The sequence below is a fragment of the Eutrigla gurnardus genome, assembly GCF_963514095.1.
Source record: "Eutrigla gurnardus genome assembly, chromosome: 8".
Taxonomy (NCBI): domain Eukaryota; kingdom Metazoa; phylum Chordata; class Actinopteri; order Perciformes; family Triglidae; genus Eutrigla; species Eutrigla gurnardus.
The window spans coordinates 12,946,666-12,971,324 of record NC_139922.1 but is presented as its reverse complement, the minus strand read 5'-3'; the positions used below and the strand labels follow the sequence as shown (position 1 = coordinate 12,971,324).

General features: G+C 46.2%; 2 protein-coding genes across 5 annotated transcripts in view; one reads left to right on the top strand and one right to left on the bottom strand.

Annotated features, from left to right (window-relative positions):
- lrp1ab (low density lipoprotein receptor-related protein 1Ab) overlaps window positions 1–24,659 on the bottom strand; it is a 75,641-nt gene that overhangs the window by 14,466 nt on the left and 36,516 nt on the right. For 2 of the 4 annotated variants that reach the window (XM_084015033.1, XM_084015031.1), the window contains exons 9-55: window positions 23,893–24,082; window positions 23,649–23,792; window positions 23,310–23,546; window positions 22,998–23,178; window positions 22,404–22,626; window positions 22,084–22,273; window positions 21,865–21,987; window positions 21,415–21,555; window positions 20,742–20,867; window positions 20,008–20,124; window positions 19,839–19,919; window positions 19,590–19,757; window positions 18,442–18,624; window positions 17,727–17,924; window positions 17,328–17,573; window positions 16,861–17,058; window positions 15,470–15,674; window positions 15,169–15,333; window positions 14,672–14,916; window positions 13,648–13,779; window positions 12,603–12,830; window positions 12,319–12,493; window positions 11,933–12,027; window positions 11,632–11,781; window positions 11,353–11,493; window positions 10,527–10,655; window positions 10,304–10,435; window positions 10,050–10,184; window positions 9,831–9,960; window positions 9,601–9,727; window positions 8,810–8,961; window positions 8,566–8,690; window positions 7,914–8,288; window positions 3,793–3,982; window positions 3,415–3,619; window positions 3,128–3,320; window positions 2,915–3,040; window positions 2,693–2,821; window positions 2,241–2,360; window positions 2,001–2,114; window positions 1,774–1,923; window positions 1,568–1,690; window positions 1,287–1,403; window positions 1,041–1,169; window positions 832–957; window positions 562–702; window positions 291–478 (exon numbers count right to left, since the gene is read on the bottom strand). In XM_084015033.1, coding sequence (XP_083871159.1) covers window positions 291–478; window positions 562–702; window positions 832–957; window positions 1,041–1,169; window positions 1,287–1,403; window positions 1,568–1,690; window positions 1,774–1,923; window positions 2,001–2,114; window positions 2,241–2,360; window positions 2,693–2,821; window positions 2,915–3,040; window positions 3,128–3,320; window positions 3,415–3,619; window positions 3,793–3,982; window positions 7,914–8,288; window positions 8,566–8,690; window positions 8,810–8,961; window positions 9,601–9,727; window positions 9,831–9,960; window positions 10,050–10,184; window positions 10,304–10,435; window positions 10,527–10,655; window positions 11,353–11,493; window positions 11,632–11,781; window positions 11,933–12,027; window positions 12,319–12,493; window positions 12,603–12,830; window positions 13,648–13,779; window positions 14,672–14,916; window positions 15,169–15,333; window positions 15,470–15,674; window positions 16,861–17,058; window positions 17,328–17,573; window positions 17,727–17,924; window positions 18,442–18,624; window positions 19,590–19,757; window positions 19,839–19,919; window positions 20,008–20,124; window positions 20,742–20,867; window positions 21,415–21,555; window positions 21,865–21,987; window positions 22,084–22,273; window positions 22,404–22,626; window positions 22,998–23,178; window positions 23,310–23,546; window positions 23,649–23,792; window positions 23,893–24,082 — 7,638 coding nt within the window. Of the gene's footprint in view, window positions 1–290; window positions 479–561; window positions 703–831; window positions 958–1,040; window positions 1,170–1,286; window positions 1,404–1,567; window positions 1,691–1,773; window positions 1,924–2,000; window positions 2,115–2,240; window positions 2,361–2,692; window positions 2,822–2,914; window positions 3,041–3,127; window positions 3,321–3,414; window positions 3,620–3,792; window positions 3,983–7,913; window positions 8,289–8,565; window positions 8,691–8,809; window positions 8,962–9,600; window positions 9,728–9,830; window positions 9,961–10,049; window positions 10,185–10,303; window positions 10,436–10,526; window positions 10,656–11,352; window positions 11,494–11,631; window positions 11,782–11,932; window positions 12,028–12,318; window positions 12,494–12,602; window positions 12,831–13,647; window positions 13,780–14,671; window positions 14,917–15,168; window positions 15,334–15,469; window positions 15,675–16,860; window positions 17,059–17,327; window positions 17,574–17,726; window positions 17,925–18,441; window positions 18,625–19,589; window positions 19,920–20,007; window positions 20,125–20,741; window positions 20,868–21,414; window positions 21,556–21,864; window positions 21,988–22,083; window positions 22,274–22,403; window positions 22,627–22,997; window positions 23,179–23,309; window positions 23,547–23,648; window positions 23,793–23,892; window positions 24,083–24,659 lie in introns of all 4 variants that reach the window. The other 2 variants (XM_084015032.1, XM_084015030.1) reach the window with 1 other exon arrangement.
- Window positions 6,079–7,116, top strand: LOC311016986 (galanin receptor type 1; the record flags this gene model as incomplete). The annotated part of the gene is made up of 1 exon (XM_084015052.1): window positions 6,079–7,116. One exon carries the CDS (start codon window positions 6,079–6,081, stop codon window positions 7,114–7,116), a length of 1,038 nt encoding a protein of 345 aa, XP_083871178.1.

The window sequence follows — 24,659 nt, the reverse complement described above, 5'->3', positions numbered from 1 at the left end:
GAGGACGAGAGCCAAAACATGTTTTTTTTACATAACCGCATGCTTGAAGTGAGTGCTTCCCAGCCTTTTTTAAAGTCAGGTCCTCTCTAACTCACCATTAATAGCATGCACCCCATTTGTCTGTGAGGTAACTGTGTTCCTATTAGGCATAATTTCCTGTCCAATTAAAGTCAGCGAGTTCACAAACTAATGAGATTTGCTTTAGTTGCTGTGGAAATATTGGATAGGGGGGAAAAAAGGCATTTTCAAAACAACTAAAATGGATTTGGCCAATAATCAATAAGGCTTACCTTGAAGCCAATCGTGAGGTCATCGCAGAGCTGCGAGCAGCCGCTCAGCTTGCTGTTGAGACACTCGTTGATGAAGCAGTTGAGTTCATCGGAGCCGTCGCCGCAGTCGTCGTTGCGGTCGCACAGCAGGGTCTCGTTTAAACACTTCCCGTTACGGCACATGAAGGCCGATTCGTTACACGTCCGCTCTGAAATCAGAGACGCGTTAGGCACGTTACATTATGGCCTTCCTGAACAAGACGTTTTAACAAGCGGTGACTACGATCCCTACCCGAGTCGGTGCAGCGGGGGTTCTTGGGAGCTTCATCAGAGCCGTCCTGACAGTCAAACTCTCCGTCACACTCCCATTTCTTCTGGTTGAGGCAGCGGCCGTTGGCACAGCGGAACTCCTCCGGGCCACATGTCGGGTATTCTACACCCAACGACAGTATGTTTATCATTAACCTATCACATGAAAATCCCATTCTCTCACAGCCTATTTTGTGGTCAGAATTTGTCCAACTTTCCACTCTTCCAGGATCACAATCACACGCACACTCACCACATTCTGGGGATTCGTCGGAGCCATCGGAGCAGTCGATGTCATGATCGCACACAAAGTGCTTGGGGATACACTGTCTGTTCTGGCACACAAACTCATTCTCGTCACACGTGTTGTTGGTGTAAGCTGGAAGTGGAAAAGAACACACTTTGGTTAATGGACATGGAACGGTGTTGACTTTTCCACTGGTTTTGACCGGTTCCACTCACTGCAGCCAGCTTTGATGCTCTCATCAGCTCCATCAGGACAGTCTTTGTCTCCGTCACACTTCCAGCGTTGAGGCACGCACATGTGGGAGCCGGGACACTGGAAAGCTTCGGGACTGCAAGTCTTGGATTCTGCGACAACGTAATGGGAAAGTTACAAGATGTTGGGAAATCTTACAAATACATTAAAATGCCTTGGCTGGGCGTGGGTGAAAGTATTGTTACAATGTTGAGTAGGATGTAACTTACTGCATTTCTGGTCCTCGTCAGAACCATCGCCACAGTCATCGGAGCCGTCACACACCCAGTGGCTGGAAATGCAGCGGTGGTTCCCACATTCAAACTGGGTGGACGTGCAAAACTTGTCTGCAAAGGGCGAAGAGAGCGTTTTGGAGAAATTATTTAATTTACCCTAACCTCAAGTTTTTCCATGTGTAGTGCGAAGCCCGAATGAAAACAATCTGTTTTTCCTGGTATGCTTTGTGTTTTCAGAAAAACAATTTAATGGTAGGACAAGTTTGTAGACTGACCGCAGTGTGTCTCATCGGCTCCGTTCTCACAGTCGTTCTCCTTATCGCAGGTCCAGCTCATAGGAATGCAGCGGCCGCTCGGACAGGCAAAGAAGTTGACGGGACATTTAAGCTTCCTTTTATCTGCAAGACAGCGGAGAAACATTATGTAGAATCTGATGATTTAAGAAAAGCCTTTAAGAGGGGGGGGGAAAAGGCACCCGAACCTGGGCAATTTCTCTCATCTGAAAAGTCTCCACAGTCGTTGTTGCCGTCACACACCCATGAGGACAGATAACACAGAGTCGTCTTCTCACAGCTCTGGAAGGACACTCCTTTCACTCCCAGGCGGAAGAAGCGGGCGCAGTCGGTTTGTTCTGAGAATAACAGAAAAAACATTTACTTCCTACATGAAGCTCATTTACCACCTGAAATCATTATATTGATTACTTACGGCAGTTCATCTCATCGCTAGCATCCTCACAGTTGACCACCTGGTCACAGCGACTGAAGTTGGAAATACAGCTTCCGTCTTTGCACTGGAACTCTCCTACTTTGCACAGGGTCACTGCAGGAGGCAAGAGGCCATTTGGACAGTTCAAATTGTGCCAAAATGTGATACCAGCTATCAGAAGCTCATCTCAAGCTTTTTTTTTTATCAGTTGCAGGTATAACGTGGAAATAAACTGCTTACTGTTGCAGGGCAGCTCATCTGAGTGGTCACCACAGTCATCCGTGCCATCGCACCAGAACTGGTAGCCGATACAGCGGCCGTTCATGCAACGCCTGTAGCCTTTCTTACAAATTCGATTGGCTGTGAAGGAACAGCAGTTCATTAGAGTGAGCTGGAGTCCACCATTTAAATAAGGTCTAATAAACCAACTCACTATTTTAAGCTGTGCTACATTTATTCAACATAAAGCATATTACATTTCCCTCCACTTAGCTCAACATTTACATTTATTTCCCTGGCAGTCATTTAATCCTTGGTGATTCTTTAGTCACATAGTCATATAGTTTCCTCTAACCTTATGACCTAATAATCATTTTTATGGTATCTTTGCACTCATTTTAAATTGCTCACACTATGACATCAGCTAATTAACTGTAAATGATAAAATACATTTCAGTAAAATAAAACCTTACCACAATAGGACTGCTTCTCATCAGACTTGTCCTTGCAGTGAGCCATGCCATCACAGGTCAGGCTGTAGTTGATGCAGTCGCCATTTCCACACTCAAAGTCGTCCACACTTCCACACGACACGTTCAACGCTGGCGAGGAAGAAACATTGAAGTTCAGCAACATTCAACCCTTTAATCAGGAGGAAGCTTCGTAAAAATGAAAATGAAAAGTCTTTCTCGTACAAGAGCAGGTGTTGTCGTCCAGGAGCTGTCTGTCTCCGCGGCAACTGCAGTTAACTCGCCCATCAGATGTTGGCAGACACAGGTCTTGACAACCTCCGTTATTTGCACGGCAAGGTGAAAACTCGCCTGGAATACAATAAGTTTGGGTTCATAATGATACTCTATGTTCAATAGCTTATTGTAGTCTGTTTGCACGCTAATAATAATACTTACAGCCGTTGGTGTCATTAGCAACAGCAACAATGCCCATTGGCTGCTGAGGGATGTCGGCACGCAGCACTTTCATGTCACTTCCTGTGTATTTGTCAGCCCTGAGGACGGCCCTCCTCACCCAGTCCGTCCAGAAGATGTAGTCTCCATACACAGCCAGGCCGAACGGGTGCACAGGCTCATTCTTCAGCAAGACCTGAAGCAACAACAAAAAAAGGAGGCATCATTTTACAGAACACGGGAGCGTAATTCAATGCCTTGATAATGGGAAAAGTAAATGTCAGTCTTACGTAACGGCTGCTTCCATCGTATTCGCAGCGTTCGATCTTGTCCAGCGTGGCGTCGGAGAAGTAGAGCTTCTCGGCGCGGTGATCGATGGCCAGGCCGTTGGGAGTTTTAATGTCGCTGCCGATGATGGCGAGCACGTTGGCTCCGTTCAGAGAGGCCCTCATGATGCTCGGAGCCTGCTCGTTCCAGTTGGTCCAGAACATGAGACTGGAGCGGGAGCAAACACAGGGTAAGCATAATGATGTGCAGTGGGAGCTCATAAAACGTCTTGGTTGACTGAACTGAAATAAATGCACTGTTCAAAAGGAAAATGAGGAAACAGTTTCGCAACTGGGCTCTGATGCAGTGCAGAGCACCGCGTTTCGATATTAATGACTCACTCCTGACACTCATCCAGCACAAAGGCTCTGGGGTGGTCTTCTCCAGACATGGTGACCACAGTGTTGCGGTTATAGGCCACAGAGCGACTCTGGTCCACCGTGTGACGAGTGATGGTGGAGGTGGTGTAACTGGTCCAGTAGAGTGTATCCCAACCGTGGTGGTATGCCAGGCCTTCCACTGAGCCTACATCTGTGGAGCAGAAAAGGAAGAATTTGGCCCTCTGTAAATATTTTGGACCCCTTGACGATCGTTTTTCCAGACAATAGTTCTTTTGTTATCGTCTTCAACAAACTCTTTATTTCACTATATAAAAAAGATGGACTCTCAGGAGTTTAAGTGAGAGCTTTAATGAGGCCCCTCAGTAAGAATTCAACAAATCATTAATCACTGTCATAGTTTAACAAGTCGCCCCCATGGTCAACTCTGCAAGACTTTATTAAAGAGGCGGCAGTGAGACCTTTTAAGGTTAACTCCATGCTGTCGTATCAGCTCACAAATGGTGAAACACTGTGAGGAAGAAACGCAACAACAACAACAGCAAAAAAAGAAATAGTGAGATGGAAGTGGTACCACACAGAGGAGAGTATGCGCCACGCCTGCTGTTCCTGGAGCGAGTTAAAAGTCTGTCGTCTTAAAAGCCTGTATCATCCTGTCATTTCATGGCTGGCTGCCTGCACATTCAAACCCAGCTCCCTGTGGATACGCTCCGTCCTGGTGACTCCTTGTTTCGGGGGAAGAGAACTGCCACTGCGACAGCTTGAGTCACTTAAAGGACATCGGCGAGTGTGAAGGAGTCAGCCATGAATAAAGGATAAAGCAGATACTCTAGATGGCCATCACCCTCCCACTCATAGCACATAAAGTAGTAGTAATATTTTAACGGCGGGGCCTTCGTGACGCACGACATGATGAAAAGGACACTGAACCGCAGCCTCATGGGATCCAAGGTGTGCATCCATCTGTTCTTGGTCACACTAGCAACCACGTTTACGACCACTTACTCCCAACAATAAAAACCTGAACACCGCACACAAACTGTTTGCTCTTGACTAAAAGTCCTCAAATAGACAGTTTCAAATGAATGACAAAGTGTCAGTCAACCTTAATGCGGGACACATCTGAGGTTGAATACCTTGTTAACCAAGCGAAACGCAACTAACAGACCAGTTAAGGGTCGAATATGGAGTCAAGCTGATGTTTTTCCAAAACAATCAAAAAATGAGAAAAAAGGTTTACTCGGGCAACTAATTGCTTGGGTTAAGTGATGATCAGGTGCTAAATAGGGATATATGAGGTAGGTTCAAGGCAGTATTATGAGAAACAGCAGTGAGCCCTCCCCTTGCCTAGATCAGCTCAGCCCCTGGTTACTGTGCAAACAGTTGTGAAAACCTGTCGGGAGGACCATCACCACTCAGAGTCTCTCTGACCATCGCAGGAGCAGCGTAGTAATCCAACCCGAGAATTCCTGTTCAATTCAAGATCGTTCCTCATTATTTATTTCCGGAGGTCGTGTGAATCTCAGAGTCACTCTTCTGCTGGTGACACCTTGCAAGTCTCCGGGGAAGCTTCTAAATGGACGGGATTCCTCCTGCCGCGGGGACCACTTAGCATGAAGTAGCATTGACTGCTTTTAAAGTGGAATGTCTGTTCGCAACCGCTGGGATGAATTTGTCCACCGTTGCCTGGTTTCGAGAAATCAATACAGCCGTAGAGTAATTGCTGCAGTGACGTCCCTCCGGTTTTCCCCTCCTCGTTCCTTGGATTATGAAGGACATGCTGATGCAGCCGAGGAGAAGCCAGCGTGGAAGGACTGCTCTTTCGGGTCATGTTTTTTTTCCCCTGAGTCAATCTGGATGACAATAGGGAGATATACTTTCTTCAAAACAGCGGAAACCCCTTTATAGACATTATGCGAGAGACACATTTTAGGGTTTCAACCAGAAACAGACCAGGAGGACTTAACTACTGGACTCTCTTTGGGCACTTAAAATAATTCAGATGATGGACTGTAGTTTTTTTGCAGGTCAAATTTAGAATTCCACTCATCTGGAATATATTCTTTCCATAGATGTTATTATGTAATGTAAAAGAAGAAGAAAAAGTCAACTGAGCGGCGCTCTTTCCACTGCGTAGCTGAGTGCCATCATCATGAGAGTAATAGCTGTCTTAATGGAGTGTGGTCATACCTGCGACTAATACCATTTAAGACATGAACCGGAGCCAACGGATGCTTTGTCCAGACACTATATTAACAAGCCATTAGATTAATTACTCATTGTGACTGCATGGAGACTTTGGGGCAGCGAGTAAACAGCAGCCGCCTTGGCCAAATGGACAGGGCGGATGATACCATGATTAAGGCCTTTGTGCCCATCCTGGATGGACTCATTCTGGTGACTGGCCTGGTGGGTCAAACCCTGGTCATCACCATTCTGACGGGCAGGAGGAGGAAAGGGGGTCAGCCCCCCCATGGAACAGACACCCTGCTGCTGGCCCTGAGTGCTGCCGACCTGCTGCTGCTGCTCTGCCTGCCTTTCCACACCACCGCCATCACCCTGGGGTTCTGGCCTTTCGGCAGCTTCCTGTGCAAGGCCATCAGCTTCCTGGGCGTGGCCTGCTCCGCTGCGTCGGTCTTCACCCTGGCGGCTCTGGCCGTGACGCGTTACCTCACGGTGGTGCACCCCGCTTGGGCGTACCGTTCGAGAATGCACCGACGCATTAAGCTGACGGTGGCCCTGCTCTGGGTCCCGGCCTCGGCCCTGGCGGCGCCGCAGTTCGCCTTCCGCACAGTCACCGCCTCCAGCGCCGTGTACTGCTTTGCCTTCCTGTCCGACTTCAGCCAGCTGGTCTACAGCATCGCCCTCTTCCTGTTCGGCTTCGCTCTACCGCTGGGCATCATTGTGCTGATGTACGCCAAGATCTACTGTTTTCTGCGACATACGAGGCTGCTGGGGAACGCCCCCCAGCTGGAACGCTACCAGAGCCAGGTCACTCACACGTCAGCCCTCCTGGTCCTGGTCTTCACTCTCCTCTGGCTGCCCTCCTATGCCCTCATGTTCTCCTTCATCGGAGGAAGCATAATGGGCTCACCTGGCTACAATACCATCGCCATCCTGGCCAGACTGCTGGCATCCTCCGTTGCCGTGGTGAACCCCATACTATATGTGTTCATGTCTCAGAAGTTTAGACGAGACTTACTGGAGCTGGGGAGAGAGCGCTGGTCGTGGTGCAAGAGTTGTCTGATTGGCTGCCCTGATGTGATGGGCAGGGACATGGTTCAGCCCTTTGAGCTGGACACGACTTCAGAAAGGGGCCAAAACTGACTCTTTGGCCAGAATGAAAACACTGTTACGTCATTACTCACTTGCTATGTATCTATCTACATATACTATATGTCTATATACAGTATTTAAATGTCACTGTCTGGAAATATTTCATATTAATGTATTCAATTCTCATTCTGGAATAAAATGTGTACTTTGTGGATGAAAAACTGATGTGGAAAAGCTAGCTAAACTAAATAATTATCGCAATTTGTTCACAACAACGTCAATAAACATACTAACCCAATGTGCTGTACTGTTTTCCTGCCTTTCCTACTCAGAATTCACGACTTGGGAAGTGCCGGCTAAAAGATTTAGGTCCAGGGCTTTTAAATGTAATGCATTTCTGGATGGAGTTCAACAACCTTCTCTTGAATCATTTAAAGAGAGCAGGATTTAAAAGACACTTCAGTGTTCAAACAAGCAAAAGGCACAGTGTGTGTGTGTGTGTGTGTGTGTGTGTGTGTGTGTGTGTGTTGTGTGTGTGTGTGTGTGTGTGTGTGTGTGTGTGTGTGTGTGTGTTCTTCTTCGAGTGGCAGCCTAAGTGATATCAATCTCCTCTAGTTGAGAAGCTGCAGCTGTGTGTAAATACAGCGGATCCTTCTGGGTGCTTGTGATGTCAAAATGTGCGATGATGGCTGTTTACAGTGTCGAGGAGCCGAGGGACAACATTCAATTATTAATGCCAGGGATGAAAGGAATGGTAGCACAAGGCACCACAATCATATGTGGACAGACAGAGAGGAAGGAAAGGTTTTGATGAAGGGATTTCCTGCGTTGGAAATAACTACACTTACTGTCCACCACGATCTTGCGGTCCGTGCCGTCGTCGTTGATCTGCTGGATGTTGCCGAAGTGGATGTCACTGAAGAAGATGCGGTTGGCCCCCTTCTCCCCGCCGCCATGATAGTCGTAGCTGAGGGCGATGACGTTCTTCATGTGGTCGGGGTCCTCGAACGGCTTTATCGGCGCGTTGAGGTTGGTCTCGTCCGACAGGTGGATGCTCTTCAGGATGGTGCGCTCCGAGTACAGCAGGTAGCCGTCGTAGTCGCGGCAAACGCGGTTGTCCTCCCCCAGCATGCCGTGGGCGCAGGCGCAGGTGCGCTGCCCGTTGCCACGGAACAGACACAGCTGTTCACAGCCTCCGTTGTTGTCTTTGCAGACGTTGGTGCCTGGCGAGAGTGTGACATGTTTACGAGGTGCGTTGGTGAAGCAAATAATGAGCTTTGTTAAAAGCGATTTCAATGACATCGATTCCTTGGGAGGGAGAAGGATTCATTTGGGTGGTAAAAGTTTTTATGACTGTGTTTGTCTCGTTTTTGCATGCATGTGGGGAATAACTCAAGACAGGCCTTTGTTCTCGAGGACATACTTGCCAGACTTTCTATCATAAAAGCTATTTTTTCCGGGTTTTTGGTTAAGTTTAGTGTGTTTTGTGTGTGTTCCTACCTTGCTGCCTGGCCCTGTTAAACACTTTGATGTCTTTCAGCTGCACACCAATGCCAGTCCTCAGCTGCACTGCATCTGTAGCGTTGTCTTTGCTGCCTCTCTTAATGGAGCCATTGGCATGAGTCCTGAATGGCAACAACACAATATAAAATCTTCCACATAAATCAAACATGCATCCACAGGTACGGCCAGATAACAGAGCATGGAAAAACAGACAAACAAATGACTTAACCTTTGAACTGACCTGTCGCTCCAATAGATGAATTCCTCAAAGACAGACACAGCGAACATGTCCATGTTGTTGTTAGCCAGCACCAGCTCCCTGTTCTCTCCCGTCTCCAGGTTGATACGCTCAATCTTGTCCGTCCTGGCATCACACCAGTACAGCATTCCCCCCTGCAGAGACAAAGCAGAAATAACATACCAACATTAGAGTGCTGTTTTTTAAGGGAAGCTGAAATGGGAATCAAACCATAAAGGAACTAGGGAGACTGGCTTGCTGACGCCCTGTTAATTCATAAACACATCTGACGTCATAGAAATAATTCTAATGCTCCTTTTAGCCTGTTCACTACAGCAAATATAATACTGGATCATTTATGTGTGATTTTAAAGAAAAGAAAATAAGTCTACTTATCTTGAACGAATCATGTATGATGAACGCTCAGGAAAAATAACCAAATCTAAGTTTTAAATAGTGATAATTCATTAAAATCTCTCGTTTAAGATTTCGCCAAAAAGATGAGCTCCTCATCTCGATTGGGTAGCCATGATTGACTCAACTCACCAATAAAGGTTGTGAAAATGAAAAGAGTATAGAATATGTATAGCCCCTATTTTCTTTCGCCAATATTGCTAACACTTCTGGGCATTTTTTTGTAAAGTAAACAATAAAACAAATTCAATTTGTATTTTCTTTTCTATGATTTATGGCATTAGAAATGTGTTACACTGCACAAAAGACATTTTTGAGATCTCTCTAATTCTAGCCATGACTGTGCTGTTTGTATAGAGTTCCAGGACTCATGGCCGCACCTCATAGTCGATGGAGATCCCATTGGGCCAACTGATGCTGGCATTGACCAGGACCAACCTCTGGGAGCCGTCCAACCTCGAGCGCTCTATACGAGGGTACTGACCCCACTCAGTCCAGAACAGATACCTGCAACCAGGGACACGTGGGATGATTTAAACATGCATTTTAGGGAGATTAGAAATCAAGTAGTAGTAGTTTCACCATTGCAAACACCTGAAGGGAGACCTACCCTTTAACTGGGTGAACCGTGATGGCTCTGGGCTTGTCCAGACCCTGGGAAATGACTACATAGCGGAAGGAGCCATTCAGCCTGGCCACCTCGATCACATCAAAGCCCTGGTCAGTCCAATAAATATTTCCTAGAAAAGAACAGGGATGCAAATAAGCTATGAGGTCCTTTGTAGAATAAGTGAATATAAATAGGATTTCAAATCTGCAAAGACAAGACCTGCTATCCAGTCGACCGTGATGCCCTCCACCCTGCCAATGCCGTTGGTGATCACATCTTCTCTCCATGTCTGATCTCTCTTGGCCCTGCTGATGGTGCTCAGGCCCATGTCCACCCAGTAGATGGTGTCATTCTCTGAAAACGAAGAGGCCTATTGTGTCATCCTCTAAATACTCACCACTGAGATAATGACAGCTTTAAAATGTCTCTCAAGCAAAGCCCTCTAGTCACCAACGTCCCTCAGAGTCACTCACCAGCGTAGAAGTCGATGCCGACGGCCAGAGAAGTGCCAGACACTGGCACCAAGGCGTCAGATTTGTCTGCAGGGTCGAGTGGAATTCCTCTGATGCCCTCGTGGACAGAGTAAAGCAGGAAGGAGCCCATGCCTGCTCAGAGACAAGACAACACATTTTTGTTTCTAAGGGCTCACTGCATTCCTACTGCGTGTGCGCCTGTAGCCGTGAAGCGGCGTCTCACCTTCACAGGACTGCTGTCCCGTCTTGAGGCTGTATCCAGCAGTGCACATGCAGGCCCTGCTTGTTGGGGAGGTGGGGAGACACAGCTGGGAGCAGTCTCCATTGTTATTGCTGCACAGGTTGATACCCGCTACAGTAAAAGGAGAAAATAAACATAGTTTTCTTTTCTAGTTTTACTGAATGGAGCATTTATATGGTGACTTTTTGCAACCACTGAAAAAAAATGAGACTCGGGTGGATTTAATCTGAATTGACTTTCCAACCAGGGGTGTAGATACAGACAGTGCAGGCAGTGTGGTTGCACTGGGGCCTGTGGGGTAAGAGGGCTATAGAGAGCACGGGGCAAACGGGCCCTGTGATTCAGATTACTGCCTCAGAAATACATGTGTTCAGAGAAGCCATTTGCTATATATGCCCTACATGTCATGATTTATTTATTTCTAAAAAATAGTCAGTAGCAATATATAACAAAATTAGATGCCTATGAAAACTATTCAATTAAATTCATAATTTCTTATTTTACCTTGTTAAATGATTACTGGGTAATAAATACATTGTCATTGTCCAGTGTGAAGTCTCAAATATCTATTTATACATCATGTGATGAGACAACATGATATACTTTATCTAATTTAAAAAAAAATCTGCATACATAAAGCAGGAAGTAAGTCACTAGGATCCGTCATAATGGTGCATTAGGGCCCATTGCAATTACCCTTTTGCCCCTGTTTCCACCTCTGTAGGATTATGATGTATGATTACTTTTTGACTCATTACTGACAAAAACCACAAGCAGTAAAAATGTCCCTATAAGTGATATGTCTTACCTTTCTGCACATCCTCATCATAGATCCTCATGTGCATCATAGGGGAGGTGTTGTTTCGCAAAACCTTCCAGTTTCCTCCGTCCTCCTTGTCACATGTTCCTATCTGGTCAGTTCCCTGGTCTGCCCACCACATCTTGTCTCCTACAGAGTGCAAAATTGATTCATGTATTTGAATGTTATCCCAATAACACGAGCTAGCAATTTCTGAGCAAACAAGCAGTGGGCAAATATATAACTATCAATATTCGGATAAAAAAAGTATCATCTTTTTCAACTTACCCATAATAGCGAGTGCGGTAGCTTTGGTAAGTTTGCCTTTAACACCTTCCAGGATCTCCAGTTTACTTCCATCCAGCTGACAGCGGTTAATGGTGCTGTTTCCTGAGCTGATCCAGTACAGCTGCTCTTTTTCATAGTCAATAGACAGGCCTGAGTGGAGAAAAGGACCATTGTATAACACTTTGATACATATACACCCCTTGTATGCTTAATATGTGCTGTTCAATATGCTTAAATGGTGTTAAATGCAGAATTAAATGAACATCCAGTATGATTTCACAGTAGGGGTACATCTGCTCACCTACTGGTCCTTTTTGATCAGTGAAAATGAGGGTGCTGTTGCTACCATCCATGTTAGCCATGCTTATGTTGTCACCATCCGTCCAGTACAGCTTCCTGGTGAAAGAGATTTGTGTTATGAGACATGAAGATGGGCTAAACTGTATTTTCTGGTCAAGAGCAATGCTTTACAAAAGAAGCATTGCAGTAGCAGGAGTATCTAATGAGGAAACACCAGTAGGCCAGGTGAACAGAGACAGCCAGGGTAGTAAAGTAAATTACAAAAAGGAAAATACTTCTAATATTACTGTAAATACAGACTTGGTCGTTGAGTGAAAATGGAGAAGAGAAAAAGAGCGAGTTCACACCTTGATCTGAATGCAGCCTTAACTAACTGGAGACACTCACCCCAGCAGAGGATGCACCACCAGACAGTGGGGCTTGTCTAAGCCTTGGATGACAGCATTCTTGAAAGATCCATCCAGTCTGGCCACATTGATCTGCTTCTTGTTAGCATCATAGCTGGTCCAGAAGAGGTTTCTGGACACCCAGTCCACCGCCAACCCGTGAGCATTAGGAAGGTCTGGGAAATGATAGAACCACAATGGGAAAAGATTAGGGCTTATTTTTAGACTATAAACTGAAATTAAAACAAACATTTTTCAGTCAAATATGTCTGCAATCGTTCTCACCAGCAGACACAACCGTCTCCACCCCTGTGCCATTAATAAAAGCTCTCTTGATTGTCTGCGTTCGAACATCGGACCAGTAGATGCGATGCTCCACGGCGTCGTAGTCCACCACGGTCACGTTGTCTATGTCGGGCACGGTGAAGGAGATGATGTAGTTGTAGTAGGGGTTGTCGATATCTACGCCCCGGATCTCGATCTGACGAGCGTATAGCAGGAACTTCCGGGATTCTGGGAGGAAAAGAAAAAAAAAAATCCGGTGTTATCAACAAAGAGGTTTGTCCCGTCTATATTCTAAGTAATTACACGTTTAGTCACACAAGGCCACACAATCAAAGGGGGGAGCAAGCTGGATCCCAGGAGACAAGAAGATGAAGAGGGTCAAACTGACCAGACGGGAACATGTTGCCCATGTCGAGGCTCCATAACCTCCTGAGAGATGGGAGGTGGGGATAACAACACACTCCCTCTCAGTCAGACACTCATGCAGCTTAAACAAGTTTAACTGTTGAATGTGTCCAAGTTCAGTTTGGGACGAGACTGAAAAGCTCCATGAAAACTCCTGTGTTGATGGCGAATGCATCGGACGCCCTCTAATCCAATTATCCTTAAATCTACACGGCTGGGATGAGGATTTCTCTGTAGAATGCTTCATTTTTAGACGGTCACACGGTCTCCCACAGCCGGCCCTCAAAACTGAGACCCGCTCATGAAATCACACAGCAATAAATTAAGCCCTCAGGCACATTCCTTGTTGTCGTCTTTTATATGAAATAAAATGCAAATGAGAGTGAAGGCGGCCACGTGGCACAAACAGAGGAGAAGTAATTAGATCTTCTGTCATAAGAGATGACAGTGAATGACACTGACGTCATGTTCATGTGTAGCTGTGGTGACCGTACCGAGGGAAGATTCCTGGCTCCTTCGTGACATGGATCTTACATGACAGCGTTACATCCACACACTCGGTCCGAGTTCTTTGTTTATATTAAAAGGTGAGAATGTAGGAGGTCTATTGGAGTTTGTGAGTAACAGTATTTGTCATTACCTTTGCATGTGCGTTTGTCAGGCTGTAGCTTCATGAGGTGAGGGCAGGCACAGGAGAAGGTCTGGTTGAAGTTGATGAGACAGAGGTGGGAGCACGGGCCTTTACCATCACTGGTGGCACACGGATTAGGAGCTGATAGAAGGAAATAAAAAGCTGTGGTGAAATGGGGTGTTTGCTTTAGGGCTCACACTATGTTGCAGATGGCAGAGTATCTCCAGAAAATTCACAAAATAAGTTTTTACATGCCAGTATCAGACTGAGTCAAAGGTTTAATGAGAGATGCAATTTCATAGCCACAATCAAAGGAAAGAGAGAGTGCAGAAAAAGACATTGGCTGGGGTTGGATAGTCTGTTTTTGCTTAGGAAGGCTCCTAACTGGATAAAATTACTCAGAAGTATCTAAGTTGCAGCCATAATAAGAGCTGGTCAAAATCTCTAAAAGCTAAGGAAAGGTGCTTTAATGCTTCCTTTCTTGCCTCCTAGTGTACAGTGGACCATTCTTATGAAAGAAAAGGAGATAATGCTGTTCCACGATTCCTTGCAGCAGAGATCAAGGAAACGTGGTGAGGAAAAGACAACAGCCCACGTCTTCCAGGCCTGTCAACCCAATTTGTTGCCTCATCACTGTCATGGGTAGCAGCAGCATGCAGCTGTCAATCAGCAATCCTACAAGGTCTCCCTTTCCTGCCTGCTATTACAGGACATAATGCCTCTCTGCTGTCCACACAGCCCTGGGGTCCACTGGATAATAAACATCAAGGTGACGGTTCAGTATGACAGAATATCTGAAAATCTTTTTCTTTTTTTGGATGCCAGTGTAAGGAGATAACGCATCTCACAGCTCCTATAGGTCAGCCGTCTTTGGAAAATAGGAATCGTGAATCAACGTGGTCAGCAATGAACTGTGAGCTTGTCACTGTTCTCGTTTGAGTTAAAGCCCGCAGGCAGAAGTGAATCTGAGATGTGGTCAGTCTCTCTCTCTCTGAGTATGTGTTTATGCACACGTGACGTCCGTGCAACCTACCCTGAGGTTGTCTGGACGGGTGATAGACCTGCAAATCGAAGGGCTGTGTGTTGGTGCGCTGGACTACGGTGACGTTGTGCCCTGTCCATTTGTTGGCTTTGGCCAGAGTGTTAGTCCTCCAGTCGGTCCAGTAGACCTCGCCTCCGTACATGGTGACAGCAAAGGGGTGGGACAAATACTCATGACCCCGCAACACTTCAATCAGCCCAGAACCGTCGTACATAGCAGAGTAGATAGCATCTGACCTGGAGGAGGATTAAGGCAGACAATGTTAACCTTTACATAATGTGCGCATCAGCGGAACTGTACGCATGTTGCTCATGTAACTAGATAAGTCATTTTGCATAAGCAAAGCACATCTGCATGGATATTAAAAAAAATAATAACGACGAGCAAAAAAACAAACAAAAGACAGAGCCGGTGGGTAATCTCATGAGTGGGTGGATGCAGCTCAATGACAGAACTCTGTATATTTAAAGACGAGTGGCAAATGCTACCTTGCATCAATCCAGACAATGCGTCTTTCCATGTAGTCCACAGTGAGACCGTTGGGCCAGCCGCCGCTGCCCGTCTCCCTGTGGATGGTGCGTCTGCCTTCACCGCTCATAGATGCCGCCTCGATCCTGGGCAGACTGGCATCCCAGTCTGTCCAAAACAGAATACTGCCAACAGAAAATACATCTATGTGAGGAGGGGTTTCCATGTGAGAATATGTCAGTCTAAATTACAGAAAATACAGCGGACAACGTCCCATATTTTGATTTATAGGTTCCGAATCCCTAGATCCGAGCTTCTTACCCATCGCGGGGGTCTAAGGCAATGGCCCTTGGGTGCTCTACCTCCCCAGCCAGCAGGGTGGTTCTCATGGTCCCGTCCAGTTTGGCTACCTCTATCTGGTCCAGATTGCTCTCCACCCAGTAGATGTTTCCTGCTATCCAGTCCACAGCCAGGCCCTCTGGAGTAGCCAGTCCGTACTGGATCACCACCTCAAAACTGGTCAGAGCTGGATGGGACACACAGAGAAAAGAGGGACTTAGAACAAGCACCGTGTTCATTTACTTGCATTTGACGACTGAATAGTAAGCTGAAAAAGAGACCTTTTATAGCATCTGAATGTTAGAGGTGATGTCAGTAACACCAAGGGGAGAAAATCTCCAGATAGCACATACGGTTTATTAGAAAAGAAAAGAAAAGCCCTGACCAACAATGAATTATTTAGAAGTCTGGAGTCATAAGGAATCTGTGAATGGCATGCACTGCTGCTGGTTTTGTCAGTATGGCTCTGACCAGCACTATCTTCCCAACCCCACAGCCCCAGCTCTAACAAAACAAACACCCAACACCCGATCTCCCACTCTTTTTAATCTTTTCCAGAAACGGCAGTGACATGCAGACTAAGCGCACACCAAAAATGTGTGATCATCTCTGGCTGAGAGCAATCAGACAAGTTCTTCACAAGGCCTTCCAGTAGTAATTAGAGGGTGAATGATAGGCCTTCACAGTTAAAGGAATGCCGGAGTTATGGCCACCTTGTATGTGCGAGTCGGGGTGTCTCTGTGAAGCTGTGTGTAACACACAGTGTATGCCAGCAACGCAAGAGATTCTTAAAAAGGCATCAATAACAAGCAGCGGGAGCTGATCTATGTTGGTCACAATGTCTCTGCTCGGGAGTCCCGTTTTCACCGTGAAGTCCGAGGGCTGGGAACTGGAGCTGCAGTGCATTGTGCCTCCTACGCTACATCAGTTTTCTGGCTGCAGTCACGCACATCGAGTACTGAGACAAATGGGAAGAGACAAAGCCGACCATGTGCCCCCTAAGTGCTGTGCTGGGAACACAACCTTGATTGGCAAGGAGACCTGGGGTTTTGGAGCAGGAAAGGCCGACCACGACCTGGCTATTTTTTCAGGGTCACAGACTGCCGCTACTGACCACAAACTCTTTTTAAAAACATTTGGCTCTGAGAAATTACAGAGTGCTCAGCGGAAGTTAGTTTTGTGTGAGAAAATGCTCAGTCATGAGCACAAATAGGTTTGCAATCTCAAGAACAATCCACTTAACTATTTTTATTCTGCTTCCAAAAAGATGACACCGAAAAAAATGTACTTGCAAATGAGACTTTTCTAAGTGGAGAATCATTCCCCCCGCCCTCATCTATCTTTCTGCTTAACAAAAGCTGCGTCAGGCTCACCCCCGTTATCAGACAGTTTCCCACGGTAGATCTTGTCCTCCACAACATCCGTCCAGTACAGGGTGCTCTGGTTGAGGTGGAAGTCCAAGGCGATGGTGTTCCTCAGGCCTGGGACCAGCACACTGAACTCCCCTTTGTGAAGCTCAATCCTTCTGATCTCGTGGCGGTTGGAGAAGATGATGAAAGGCTTGAAGGGATCTAAGGGCAAAGACGTTTCACCCAGAAAAGTGTTAGTGTCTCATCTCAAAGTCCAGATTCACAAAATCCTGCCACAGCGGTCTCTGCAATGTCTCCCCCTCCATTTGTGCCTCTGGAATGATGCATTAAATAGTGTATATACATATAGCAGTATTGTGGAGCCTCTTCAGCACAAAGAGAGGCACGTGATGTCAATTTGAAGCCTAAAAAGAGATATTTTATAGGTGTAAATAAGTTCTTAATGCCAAAAATGCCCTGTTTTACCTTACCAGTGCTTTTGCAGCTCTCCATGTCAGACTCCAGCTCCCAGCCTTCATAGCAGGAGCACTTGACGCTGGATTTCTCCTGCTCGCACTTCTGGCTACACTTGAGGTGTTTGGCGCAAAAGCTCTGGATTTGGCAGGTCTTGTTGTCGGCCCCCAGCTCCATGCCCAGGGGGCACGAGCACATGAAGCCCTCCCCAGGAATGATGCTGCAGTTGTGGCTGCAGCCACCGTTGTCCAGCGAGCACAAGTCTGCAGGGGAAGAAACAGATTTGGAATGAGTTGCAATGTATCTGAAACAGGAGAGATGCTTGTTCTGTTTAATTTGTTTTTAACATCAATGTGGAGCGTCAACAAAAACAGGTACTAAACATATTTTATGTTGCTGTTCGTGTAAAATTTTACCACAAAGTTTCTCGTCTGAGCCGTCGGGACAGTCGTCAGTGCCGTCACACAGCTTCTCAGCAGGCAGACAGATGGAGTCGTTGGTAGCACACATGTGGTGAGACAACTTGCACACCAACGCCTCGCAGTTGTCCTCGTCCGAGTTGTCCTCACAGTCACTGTCGCCGTCACACACCCAAGCTTTACTAATGCAGCGAGCTGTCGAGGCAACCAAATAATCATCATCAGAGACTTTTATCTTAATATATTCATGGTGATCAGTTTTTAAACAAGTTTCAGGAGTTGGTCAAACCAGCAATTATATCAAAAAAGAATTCCATTCCAATGAAATTACTGCAATCAGTGGATTTGCTCAGAAAGGCAAAGAGAGCTGGTGGACCGATATGCAAATTCAAGCCATTGACCGATTGAAAATCATCTAGTGCTGACCTTTAAGAGAATGGAGGAAACTTGAACCATCCAATTATAGATAATTCTGCTTGCCGAATGTGAAGTTGCCATATCTTTACTTTTGGCATCCAGTTTGCCACATATTAAACCAGCTGCATGGAGAATAATAATTTCAGCAGCTAGTTTTAGGGGTGACCAGGCGCTTATTCTTTCATTTATAGCCCCTCATCTGTCAGAGAATAAAACCATATCTGCACTAACGACACTGTAAAACGGTTCATCGCCCTTAACATCTGGTGCTTAAGCCAGCTAAAAGCATCCTCACCAGAGTCCCTGCAGCTAAACTTGACTGCCGGGTCACACATGTGGGTCACGCCCTCGCAGTTATTCTCATCACTCAGGTCCATGCAGTCCGTGTCGCCGTCGCAGCGCCAGCGCATGGGGATGCACAGGCTGTCCATCCGACACTGGAACTCGTCGACATGGCAGCCGCCTGGAGGACGGGTGGCTGGGGAGAAACACGGCGAGACAAAGTGTGATGGTTAGCCAACAGATAAAAGATGGAGTGTGCCGTTTAGCAAAGTCAAGGAGCAATAAAATACCAGTAGAAGTCGGCAACTGAAAAATAACTCAACTAGGTATCACAACCAGCAGGCAACGCTTGCACAGACCACACGCACTCAGCCAACGATGGAGGAAACGGAGAATAGGCGATTCCAGTCGTTAGTTAATGTGTAGGTATGCTGGGAAGCCGTGTTAACGAGCTGACATGGAGCCAAGTCAAACAGCAATGACACACACCTCACTGACTGATGTCACAGGCAGATTAAAGACACTCAGACAAAAAGGTCAGTTTTTGGCGAGGCTGAACCAGGAAATGGGCAAGGGACCTTTTAGAACTATTATATACAGGAGGAGAAGGCGATAGTATTGCTTTTTTATTTCAGCTAATGACTTCCAGACAGCAGGACACACACACGCACACGCACACGCACACACACACACACACACACACACACACACACACACACACACACACACACACACACACACACACACACACACACACACACACACTCACTCACTCCTAAGTCAGCCAGGCTCCAACCATGTAAATCGAAATCATGCAGCGGAGTCAAAACAGCCTGTGCCATTTTGCAGAAGACCATGACAGAGCTTAATTGTTATTAAACCCACAAAACATAATCACATCCTGAACGGAGTGACGGAGAGGATTTGCTGTAAGTGATAAGTAAAAGCCAGAGGGCAAGCGGGGGCACGCAGAGCCGAGGAAACGCAACGGGGGAAGAGGACAATCGGCTTTTCACTGTGACAACCGCTTTGCAACTGTAAACAGCAACATGCAAAGGCAGTTAAATATGATCCGTCATGTGGTGAGAAGCTGGCAAAACTACAAACAACACTGTGAAATAAAGCTATTTCAGTTTTCTCTTTCCAGTCATTGTTCCTTACCCTGGTTGGTACAGTTGGCGTGAGTCTCGTCGCTGTAGTCTCCACAGTCGTTGTCGCCGTCACAGGTCCAGTATTCTGGGATGCAGCGGCCGCTGTTGCATTTAAACTGGACACTGGAGCAGGAGTGGCTGCAGCCCGCTTCATCGCTGTTATCCCCACAGTCGTTGTCTGTATGCCAGAACACACAATATGTCACGGGATTGTTTCTTGCAGCTCCACAGAAGGTAAAAGGAAGGGGACGATGATTACCATTGTCACAGCGCCAGTTGATGTTGATGCAGCGGCCGTTGGCACAGGTGAACTGAGTCAGAGGGAAGCAGGTTGGGTAGGCTGGAGAGAGAGGTCAAGGGAGGACGAGTTATAAACCCAGGAACAGTCGACATGATGTGCTACTTGAGGAAAAGCAAGTTAAACCCACCACAGGAGTCTGGCTCATCAGAGCGGTCTCCACAGTCGTCATCCAGGTCACATGTCCAGGATATCGGGATGCAGCGCCCGCTGGCACAAGGGTACTGGTTGGGTGGGCACGTGCGAGCTGGTAGGGGAACAAGGTGGAAAATAAAATAAATGCCGGCAATAACTCATCACTGTTATGTAAGATGTTGACAACCTAATCTCCCATATTCTGTTGCTACAAAAAGTACTTAAATAGTTGTAACCCTCAAAGCAACACACTCACTTTACCTGAATGAAGTAAGGGAAAATGTGTAATCTCCAATCAGAGACAGTTCTTATAAAAGGAGCAAATGCTGTTAGCCAGGGACCATCGCTGTGTTCCAGGCCTTTACGGTCGATGCTGTAGATCAATAGACCTCGACTGTTTGTAAATTCATGCTGGCGTCCATCGCACAAATTTGTAGCTGACTCAAAACTAACAGATTCATCTTCTACAGTTGCAACTTGTCCTTCTGCCCAAAGCTGTATTCAGCGTTTCTCTGTTTTAATTTCTCTCCTGACCTCAGCATAGATGCTTCTTCACACTATTAATATTTAAACTAACGATTGATAACCGTCTTTGAAATACGGTTGCAGTAGTCTAGTTGCAGATCAAATGAATAATCGCCAAATCAATACTTGTATCTTATAAACCAATAGCAGAATGAAAAAGTGCAATTTTCTCTAGACTACTAAGACCTCCAGGGTTGTAAATACCAGAGCAGGTGGTGTTGGATTCATCTTCATCGTTGCCACAGTCGTTGTCGCCGTCACACAGCCATCGCAGCGGGATGCAGCGATTGTTCTGGCATTTAAATCTGTCGGCCGGGCAGGTGTGCTGGTCTGGAAGGGAACGGATGAGTATACATTAAATCTGAATGTCCATATGTTGTTTGTTTGTTCTGAGCTGCAGCTTCATTTTTCCCCAGTTGTGGGAAAGACCTTGAGAAAACTAATTTTTCAGGGCTCTCAGACTTATTTGTTGGGCTCTGAGTACTTTGAGTTGAAAATCTCTCCTTTTTTAGAAAGGCACTTATGTCCTAATTTCAATTCTTGAACACCAAGCTACCTGATTAATCAAAGCTTTCCTTTTTATGTACTAAACAGTCTGCTAAATAATCATCTCACTCTTTAAGTACATCCTTTAAAATGAAATAACCAAAAAAGAGAAGAACCTCGGAGCCAAATAAGAGCCTCTGGTTCTCACTATCTCCCGTTGAGGGGGAAGCTGGCCAGCGGAATCACAGTCACATTACGCTGCATGGAAAGACGTAATCTTGGAAACTCTAGTTAGCGCCCTGTCGGCTGGCGTTAGCGGACAACCTTAAACAGAATTTCTTGTTGATCTATGTGTTGCTGCGTAACCATGACAATGACGCAGAACACTTACGGCAGAGCTCAGGGGCCTCGTCACTGTTGTCCAGACAATCGTTGTCCCCGTCACACTTCCAGCGCTCTTGGATGCAGCGGTTGTTCTTGCAGGCGAACTCCCCGGACTGGCACTGCGGCGGGGGCACGTAGGAGGGGTTGGCTGGAGATGAGATCAGGGTTAGGAGGAGAACCAGATGGGCTACTGAGACAAGAGCCCAGTACCAAACAAAACAAAGTCTTCTGGATACTCGGTGAGCTTTAATTCCTCTTAAAGTAAGCAAACATATTGGTGGAGTTCTTTTAAAAACTTCGCTTCAGGTTTGGCAAAGACGGCGTATAGTATAGCTTGCAAATGGAAAGTACAGCCTAGTCTTCTTTAACGGCCTCAACTCCCGCTGAGTAATGAATTTTCCTTAACCTTCCTCATTGATCTTTGGTGAAACCTTTCTTCCGTTAAGCTGCTAAATACCTTTGCAGGTGACATTATCGCCGTCCAGGATTTGATCGTTAGCACAGCCACAGGAGCGGCCGTCAGGAATAGCGAGGCAGAGACTGCTGCAGCCACCGTTGTTAACTCGACATGCGTTGGAGCCTGTAAGAAAAGACAAGAAGACGGGTAGAATATTATACATGTATTAATGTATTACCAAGTCATGAAGGAGACTAGATGAGTAGATGGGAGATATACCTTGCTGCTGGTGCGCATCGTAGACTCGGATTTCAAAGATGGGTGGCCTCTCGTTGCGAAGCAGCGTGACCGTCTTGGTTACCTGGTCCAGTTTGTAGATACTGCCACCGCGGTACTCATTCCAAAAAAGAAATTGTTTGTAATGACATAAGCCAAAGGCGTGGTTAAGCTCCTGCCCCTCATACACCACCTGTTGAATCAGGAGAGAGATTGTGTTTATGAAATATTTAATCTGCATTCCAACAAACTGACTTTTTTTTTGTTATCATCTATAAATACACAAATGCACAGTCCAAATACATTCCCTGCGGATCACCGACCTTTCGCTCTGTGTTGTTGAGGTAAACCAGCTCAATGCGGTCGTAGTAAGCATCCACCCAGTACAGGATGCCCTGGGGAATGTCCAGACTCAAGCCATTAGGCCACAGCACCGTCTTGCTGGTCAGGAACACTTGGTGATGAGAACCATCCATCCATGCTTTCTTGATCTTCCCCCTGTTGCTCTCTGTGGGGTCCTCCTCCCAATCAGTCCAGTACATCCACCTGGATGACAACAAAAGAAAAGAAAAGGTATCAGCACTTTTAAAAAGCTGTGTGAGATAAGAGCTGCAGCATTCAACATGAAGCTTTTCAGTTTTCATGTCATTAGAAAGAATCTTCCCACAAAAATGACAATCCAAAAATCTATTGAAAACTCATCAGCTCCCACACACACTAAAACACACACAACCAATGTATTTAACAAGCATCTACAGCGCAGGTAGATCACATAAAGTAACAAACCCTAAGACCATCCTCTCTCAAACATTACAAGTTATGTGAAAACTTTAATTGAAGTTTGAAACGCAGCGAGAAACGGGAAAGTTTGAAGATTTCCCATTAAAATAACAATCCCCTCTCCTGCAGTGTCTCACCCATGCTGGGGGTCCACCACGATTGCTCGAGGGTGGCTCATCTTGCCCTCAATGAGAATCTTGCGGGTCTGAGACGCCTTCTCCAGCCTGGCAACGCTGATAGTCTTCTTCGGCCCGTCATCTGTCCAGTAGAGATTACCTCCCATCCAGTCTACTGCTATCCCCTCTACAGTGTGAATACCTGAAATAAGGAAAAGAAGCTATTAGCGGACCAATTCAGGATGAATATGAAGGGAAAGAAAATGAAATGTGCCTGAAATGCAGGATTTGGCTAGAAGAGTAGTAATATTCCTAAGAATCCTTTACTCTTACCTTCTTTTAGTATGGTGTCTCTCTCAGTGCCATCTATCTTCTGTCGCCCAATGATGTAATTGGTGGCATCGGCAAAGTAGATGAATTCACTCGTGGCGTGGAAATCCAGAGCTCGGGGGTTCATCAGGTTCTCAATGGGAATCATATACTCATCAGGCACCTTAGCGTTCATGTCCATGCCCCTGATGATGCCAGGACGACCCTTACCGTACACCAAGAACAACTCGTGGTCTGGTTCTGCAGAAGAAGAAAAAAGAAAAAAATATATAAATATATATTTGCAACGAATAACTGTCATTACTTCTGCCAAAAACAAAATGTCCCTGTCTTTATACTCACTCTTGCAAGATTTTCCATCGCTGCCAAGGCTGAATCCGGAGCGACAGCGGCACGTACGGGTCTTGTGGCTGTTGCTCAGTAGACATATGTCAGAGCAGCCTCCGGCCTTCCCAAACTGATCCAGGGCACATGCATTGCTGCGCACTAAGCCAGGAGAGAGGGGGGCAAATCATGCAATGGTATCGGTTATCAATTAACATGGATCAGTTAGCAGTCAAGCTACACGCCTTCTTGAATAGGGTACCTTGAGGTTGGCGCCTCTGGTGGTACACGTGCAACGCGGCGCCCCGGTCCACCCGTGTCACCACCTGGAAGTCGGAGCTGTTGAAGCGGTTCACTCTGATCACACTGGTCTTGGGGTTGAGGTTGCCTTCGTCTGAGTTTGTGGCGTACAGGTAGTTCTCAAATACAGTCAGCCCATACAGGTGCTCGATCTGAAATACAGCAAGATAATAATAACGTTTTTTTTAGTTTGTTCTCAGTAAAACAGCTCGTGGTGCATGACTACAGGATTTAGAGATATTGATTATGTGAACATTTGCATCTTGAAAGCTGGTTTATTCTTAAACTTTCCTAACAAATCCTAAAATTATCAAACCAATTTTGTTATGACTATGAGAAGAAATCTCTGACAGACAATAGTTGGACAGACAGACTCAGACGTGACTCAGGGCTGCATGCTGTCTGCTACAGAGGTTTTTCTTTATAAGGGCCTATCCTGGGCAGCTCCTCTCCAATGTCAGGAAGATGTATGGGTCGGGATCGTAGCACCTCCTCCACCTCTCTCACACACGGCATCGCTGCAGTCCTGATTTCATTACCATTACTCTACTTTAATTTTGAGCCAAGCTTTTCTAGGGCCAGTCTAATCTGTTTAGAGAGGCACTAGCCAGGAGAATTACACACCCTTTAAGTAATATCAATCAAGGCAATAAAAAGGACTCCTCCCCAGGAGGGGAGGGGCTCTCTTTGACTTGATACCCAGGAGACAAGTGGAAACCAGTACTGCCT